Source organism: Drosophila yakuba, chromosome 4 (assembly GCF_016746365.2).
Source record: "Drosophila yakuba strain Tai18E2 chromosome 4, Prin_Dyak_Tai18E2_2.1, whole genome shotgun sequence".
Lineage (NCBI taxonomy): Eukaryota > Metazoa > Arthropoda > Insecta > Diptera > Drosophilidae > Drosophila > Drosophila yakuba.
This window is the reverse complement of record NC_052531.2, coordinates 287,060-294,077: the sequence shown is the minus strand read 5'-3', so window position 1 is coordinate 294,077 and position 7,018 is coordinate 287,060. Positions and strand designations below refer to the sequence as shown.

The following is a 7,018-nucleotide window of genomic DNA, read 5'->3' as shown; positions in this document are numbered from 1 at the left end:
TATTTCTAAAAGGGAAGATTAAAAAAAGACAATTAATTGTAACCTCCGCAATTTTAAATTACATATGTATGTGACAATGGGCATGCGCGTATATTTTCAGGGCTGCAGAATAACAAAAATCTGTATACAAGTCGTACTTGCAGAAACATTAAAAAGCGCTGTTTAAGGGTTGATAAGAGCTTACCATTGAAAAAATGATTGTCGATGCCAACGAAAGACGTGTTAGAAGTGAAAGCATTTTATAAAAATGCAAGCCAGCTAAAACTATTGTATTTATATGAAATACACCGATCTTAAAACCAAAAACTTTAAACAGAGAATATATAAATCCATTAAAAGGTTGGAATTAGGGAGGCTGTTTCAAAGTTGTTATAAATAAAAAAATCTTGTGTCAATCAGTGTTCTTGTGTGTGTATATTATTTAACTTAATTTAATACTTAACATTTAACATAATTATGTTGGTATGTGAAATTCTATTCAAAGGAAAGCATATCTGTGAAAGACAAATGAATTAAAGCAACATGTCTCGTGGCAAAAATGCCACATTTTCGGATAATTCGCCAATTAAGATCAAACCATTCATTATTTTAGTCTTAAATTTAAGTATATGGTGTCAGAATATTAGTGCAGCTCCATATTTAACCCTAAATGGTAAGATACATTTTAAATTTAAAACTTACCGCTGGATTAATATTTATGTCTTTACCCTTGCGGAAATTATTTAAATTTTTATTGGACGCATTTCCTATTGCAGAGTGTATCATAGGAAAGTTTTATGCATTACAAACTTAAAACGATTTAAAAATTTGAACACAAAAGACTTTAAATGTTCATTTTGCCATAGTATTTATATTACCTGAAATCTGAAAACGCTCTTTAGAAGGAACTTTGGATCAAATTTTGTTTTACTTTTTTCAACAAGTATAAAGCCAGTATGATCGAACTATCCCAACAGATAAATGTGTTTTTTTTTATACCCGTTACTCATAGAGTAAAAGGGTATACTAGATTCGTTGAAAAGTATGTAACAGGCAGAAGGAAGGGTTTCCGACCATATAAAGTATATATATTCTTGATCAGGACCAATAGCCGAGTCGATATGACCATGTCCGTCTGTCCGTCCGTATGAACGCTGTGATCTCAGGAACTACAAAAGCTAGAAAGTTGAGATTAAGCATACAGACTCCAGAGACATAGACGCAGCGCAAGTTTGTCGATTCGTGTTGCCACGCCCACTCTAACGCCCACAAACCGCCCAAAACTGCCACGCCCACACTTTTGAAAATTTTAATATTTTTTCATTTTTGTATTAGTCTTGTAAATTTCTATCGATTTGCCAAAAAACTTTCTGCCACGCCCACTATAACGCCTACAAACCGCCAAAAACTGTGTTTAAGACTCTCCTTCTCCCTTCCACTAGCTGAGTAACGGGTATCATATAGTCGGGGAACTCGACTATAGCGTTCTCACTGGTTTTTGCCTCTTTTTTGGCAGAAATTCGAAATGTTGACCTATCTTCACCAAATTTGTGTTGTGTTGTGTTACTCTTTCTTTCCCCCAATATGACTCACAAAGTTTAAAGTGATTTGGTCAATTTTTTCATATAGCTGCCATATAAACGATCTGGCCGATATGCCATAAAAATATTTATCTTACCAAAGAAAATTTTTTTTATCTATAGTTAATTATTTACCAATGAAATACAACATTTATTTAAATTATTAATATTATGTAAATTATTCTGACGAATTGTTTTAAATATATGCCTAACTGCATCCTCGGAGCGAATATTGTTGCTCCAAATGTGTAGCAGCTGTGCATGCCCAAACAAATAGTCTACTACAAAAACGTGTTTTTTTTCAAAAAGGAACAAAAAGGAGCATATGAAACTAGTTTATAATATTATACACATGTTAGTTAATAACTTGCCGTTAAAATTCTTTTGAAGTGGTTTGCCATACACAAGTTATATACCACGAAACACAGCTACATTTGTTAAGTTGACTATAAAAACGGCACATAAACAAAACACGACAAAACTACACAAAAACATATAACATAAACAAAAATGTTAGCGAACTACAAATCTACATACCTGTGCTACTGTTTTCCATGACAACACTTTAAATTTTTGTAATTCTCTGAGGAATTATAAACCACAAATGTTGCAAAATGATTTGCCGTCAATTTTGTCTTACGCATAGCTGTCTTTGAGAAGTGGGCGATAACCCTGTGTTGCATATAAAAGTAAAAATTGGCTTTTTTATTTAATTGGACTATCCTAAATAAAAAAAAAACCATAAATGGTTTTATTCCCTTAAAATTTTTTTTGACTTTCTGCCAAAAAACACAGAAAAAAAACCAGTGTGCATTTTAAATTTTCGTGTATGAGTGTCACAGTCCTGATGCTCTTTGTCTTGATCGGCACTAGCGTCCACAGTGACGGCGATTTAAATTTAAGAACTTCGTATATTACAAATATATTACAAAAAAATGCATGTTATTTTAGTATAATTATATTTTGTTTAAAACCGAAAGGGTAAATAAACTTCAGCATAAGGAATTTAGCTTCCATTTTGGCTTTACATAAAATACAAATTCTTTTTAGAGCTAACAAATTCTGAGCGACCTTTCTTTGATGATATTAGCCCAAGAAATGTTTCGGCCGTCATTGACGAAATCGCAATTTTAAGATGTCGGGTTAAAAATAAAGGAAATCGAACGGTAAGTTTTAGTATGTCCACGTTTTTTTAGTATGATTTTAACAACAAATTTTTTATTTTTTATATAAGGGTATACTAGATTCGTTAAAAAGTATGTAATGGGCAGAAGGAAGCGTTTCCGACCATATAAAGTATATATATTCTTGATTAGGAACAATAGCCGAGTCGATATGGCCATGTCCGGCTGTCCATCCGTCTTTCCGTATGAAAGTCGAGATCTTAGGAAATACAAAAGCTAGAAAGTTGAGATTAAAGACTTCAGAGACTAGACGCAGCGAAAACTGCCACGGTTATACTTTTGAAAAATGTTTTGATATTTTTTTCATTTTTTTTATTAGTCTTGTAAATTTTACTCGATTTGCAAAAATTTTTTTGCCAAGCCCACTCTAACGCCCACAAATCGGCCAATGCTGTCACGCCAACACTTTTGTAAAATGTTTTGATATTTTTTAAAATTTTTTTGTTAGTAATGTAAGTTTCTATCGATCTGTAGAACATGCAACTCAAAGTTAGATCTACAATGATTTAAGATTAAGGGTAATTAGTTTCTAGTGAATCTGCTTGGAATTGAGATGTTTAGCTGACTAACCAAGTCGGGACTATCAACTTCACCACGAATAAGCTTACAAATAAAGACTGTTTCAAGCATCGTTCTACTTTTAGCTAGGGAAGTTAAATTAATTAACATTTGTCTACTGGAATAAGGAGGTAATATAAGGTTTACATCCCAGTTTAGGCGCCGTAAGGCAAACCGATACAATGCGGTCCGAATGAACTACTTATTGTGGACTCCGGACAGGTGATCCATACTCAAGAATCGGAAGAACTATTGAAATGAAATATGTTTTGGTCATGTAAGGATCTTCTAATAGCTTTGACCCCCATTTTATAAACTTATTGACATTAGACGAAATATGGTATAAACATTTTTTTAAGGTTCCAGAAGAACACCAAGATCAATAACCCGTGTTATTCTTTTTCTAGAGCAGCCACCTAAAGTATAAATCGCTTGTCTTGGGTTGACGGCAGAAGGTCACAACTTTACACTTCGAGTCATTTAGGTTTAGTTCGTTATCACGGCACCATACCTAAGTACACGCGAATGTTTTATTCCTTAGTAATATATAAATTAAAACGGAGCGGACCAAAGTGGCACCCTTGTGGGATACCGGATGTGACTTGCATCCACAATTTGTTACATCCTACCTTGTTTCATATATGGGGGAACTGCGAAGATTCCAGAGATAAGGTAAACAATTTTAGTAGAGGCTTGTACAAGGCTTTTGCACAGCATCTAAGCACACAGCTGGAGATTCTGTCGGGGTCTGGCGCTAAAGACCGTAAGGGATTAAAAAATGACATTTTTTAAAGAATGATTTTTATAACGGTGATCATATAGCAGAGGAATCGATTAAATCGATTTTCCTTGTCCCGAAATTATTAAAGATTCTTAATAAATACTTTTATTATTTCAGGTATCATGGATGCGTAAGCGGGACCTTCACATTCTTACAACGAACATTTATACGTACACCGGCGATCAACGATTTTCTGTAATACATCCACCAGGCAGTGAAGATTGGGACTTAAAAATCGATTATGCACAGCCACGAGACAGCGGCGTATATGAGTGTCAAGTGAATACTGAACCTAAAATAAATTTAGCGATTTGTCTGCAAATAATAGGTATATATAAACATTTAAATAAAAAATGTAGTTAGCTTATATTTTAAAGTTTTTGTAGTAAAGATATATAATATTTGTAAATGTTGGTCCACATAGTTAGGAAGCGCACCAGAAGAGTGTGTGATGAAAATGTGAATATATTAAATATGTATACACTTTCGATTCCCTTTCAACTTACAAGGGTTTTGATATCAACTGATAACCAAAAGAATCATATAAGCTAGAAAATTGAGATCAGATTGCAACATAGCTGCTTCGAAAACACCTGCTTTCCTGTTTAAAAACCAACCAAAAACATTACTTGCGTTTAGTTGAAAACTGTTATATGATAGTTGAGAACCACTTTCTTGTTTTAGGCCTCATTTCACATTCATGCATTTGCTTACATGCATAAAATCTTGTATAAATACTTATACTAAACTTAATTTTGTGTAAATTTTCAGCTGGCAATGACTTCCAAGACTTAAAAACTGAGAAGCGCTTTTACGACACAAAATGTAAGGCTATTGGTCTATATTCAACTAAAAATTATCTTTGATTTTTAAAGCAGCTCGAGCCAAAATTCTTGGATCCACGGAAATTCATGTAAAACGGGATAGCACTATTGCCCTGGCTTGCTCAGTTAATATCCATGCACCATCAGTGATTTGGTAAGAAACCACGATCTTTCAAAGAGCTTTTTACAAATTAGCTTAACATATAAAAGGTATCATGGCTCATCAGTTGTTGACTTTGATTCACTTCGCGGAGGAATAAGTTTAGAAACGGAAAAAACTGATATAGGAACAACAAGTCGACTGATGCTAACGCGAGCTTCATTAAGAGACTCTGGAAACTATACATGTGTTCCAAATGGAGCCATTCCAGCTTCTGTTAGGGTTCATGTATTAACCGGTAAGCATAAAATTATTATAATTTCATAATTTTTTTTAAATTTTCACTTGGTACAGGTGAGCAACCTGCAGCAATGCAAACTAGTGCTGCCATTCGGATAAGGGCTTACACTGCAATGATAACTATCATATCAGCAAAAGTGTTGTTATATATTTCAAGTCTTAAGAAGCATATGTATCTTAAAGGGAGATGACTAACTAATAGAATTTTTATTATGATATATAAATAACATTAAGGTAAGTTGATAAGATCATTAATACCCAACATTTTGAATACGTTATTTGGTTTAGTCTCTATACTTTTACACATCTTGGGCACAATATTTTTTGACGAAATTTGTCCGTTTACTAGTCCTTTGATTTTGTACATATCGAACACAGTGGAACACTGTGTGCTTTACGTTGTCCAGTTCCGCATCTGCATACACACAGCTGGCATCCATGGTCTTGCTATGTACAATCTAAAATATCCATGACCTATGCGTGCTTTATTTACATAGTAGACTACGTCAGCGCGCCGTCTCCAGTGCCTTCGCTGTCCCACATTTTTGGCAGAGGTCAAGAGTCTCGATCTAAGAATATGTACTTAAATTCTCATTTTCACCGCTTTCGAACCTTTTACAGGGCCTTACGTTCCCTTGCTAACAAGTCTATAGCTTCTCTAAACAGTCAATAGTGGCTTCTAGTCTGCTTTTGAATGTCGGCATTTCAGCCTAAACTTCGGAGCCAATTAGAATGGCGTTGTTGATATTCATAAGCACTCAGCCTGATATTCATTCCGCTTGGATGAAAGTGGCGTGCTGGGATCACTACGACTAAGTCATCCGCGTCTCCTACCAGGAATGTGTCGTCAAATATTTTCAGCTAATATCGTCTTAGCTAATGTTTCACAGTTCAGGTTCTAGGATAGAACATTTTAAGCGTCTAGCACATCTTAAATATTTGATATATTGTGGTTTTTTAATAATAATATTTAATTTATGAAACAATATTCTGTAAATATACAAACGAGTCTACCACATCTATCAGCACAAAACTAAGAATAATTTCTATTATTAATATTATTTATTTTGTTTTAATAATTACCAGCTTAAATTGGAATGCCCTATTGCTTATTGCTCAATTCGAACAGTTAAAACTTCAGGAACAAAAAAATTCTTTTTTTTTGTCAGTCCTATCGCTATCGGTGTATAGGAAGTTGTGGCTATGATTGTTGAGCTGGATGATCATTGCGTTGTAGGCGGGCTTGGCTAGAATTAATATCAAGGTGCCCCAGTAATGCCCTTAGAAGGCTTAGGCTTAGCAAGCGATATGTTTGTGTTATGAACTTACGATCGTTAAGAACCACCTGATAACTGACTCTCTAATACCACGGATTAAGAAGCCATAATAAATGTTACTTACTGTTGCTTACTTTAAGCATCTGGATCACCTTATCATCTTGTTTTAACAAATAGAATTGTGTTGTGTGTATTTTTGGACAGAATCGTTCTGATTTTATACATCGTTCTGTACATGTGAAGATTAACCGTTTTAAATTTACAGAATTTAAATTTACAAAATTTACAGTTTTCGCAATTCTGTTATTTCGGTCTATATTTCGATTGATATGCCGGGATACGCATTCTACCCCTTTTACACATGCATGTTTTTTTTTTAATCAGGTTTATTATTGTGGGTATATTTATATGTACAAGTTTTAATGGTGTGGGGGG

At 34.1% G+C, this 7,018-nt stretch overlaps 1 protein-coding gene across 10 annotated transcripts in view; it reads left to right on the top strand.

The window, feature by feature from the left end:
* Positions 1-174: 174 nt before the first annotated feature.
* LOC6523713 (zwei Ig domain protein zig-8) overlaps positions 175-7,018 on the top strand; it is a 42,618-nt gene continuing 35,774 nt past the window's right edge. For 4 of the 10 annotated variants that reach the window (XR_006245265.1, XR_006245264.1, XR_005561938.2 and 1 more), the window contains exons 1-7: positions 175-652; positions 2,610-2,725; positions 4,200-4,410; positions 4,854-4,907; positions 4,958-5,060; positions 5,117-5,304; positions 5,361-5,540. Coding sequence is in view for 7 of the 10 variants with exons in the window: in XM_039377108.1 (XP_039233042.1) it covers positions 523-652; positions 2,610-2,725; positions 4,200-4,410; positions 4,854-4,907; positions 4,958-5,060; positions 5,117-5,304; positions 5,361-5,497 (939 nt within the window). In the remaining 3 variants the exon portion in view is untranslated. Of the gene's footprint in view, positions 653-2,609; positions 2,726-3,197; positions 3,974-4,199; positions 4,411-4,853; positions 4,908-4,957; positions 5,061-5,116; positions 5,305-5,360; positions 5,541-7,018 lie in introns of those variants that run through there. The other 6 variants (XM_015191303.3, XM_039377111.2, XM_015191301.3 and 3 more) reach the window with 6 other exon arrangements.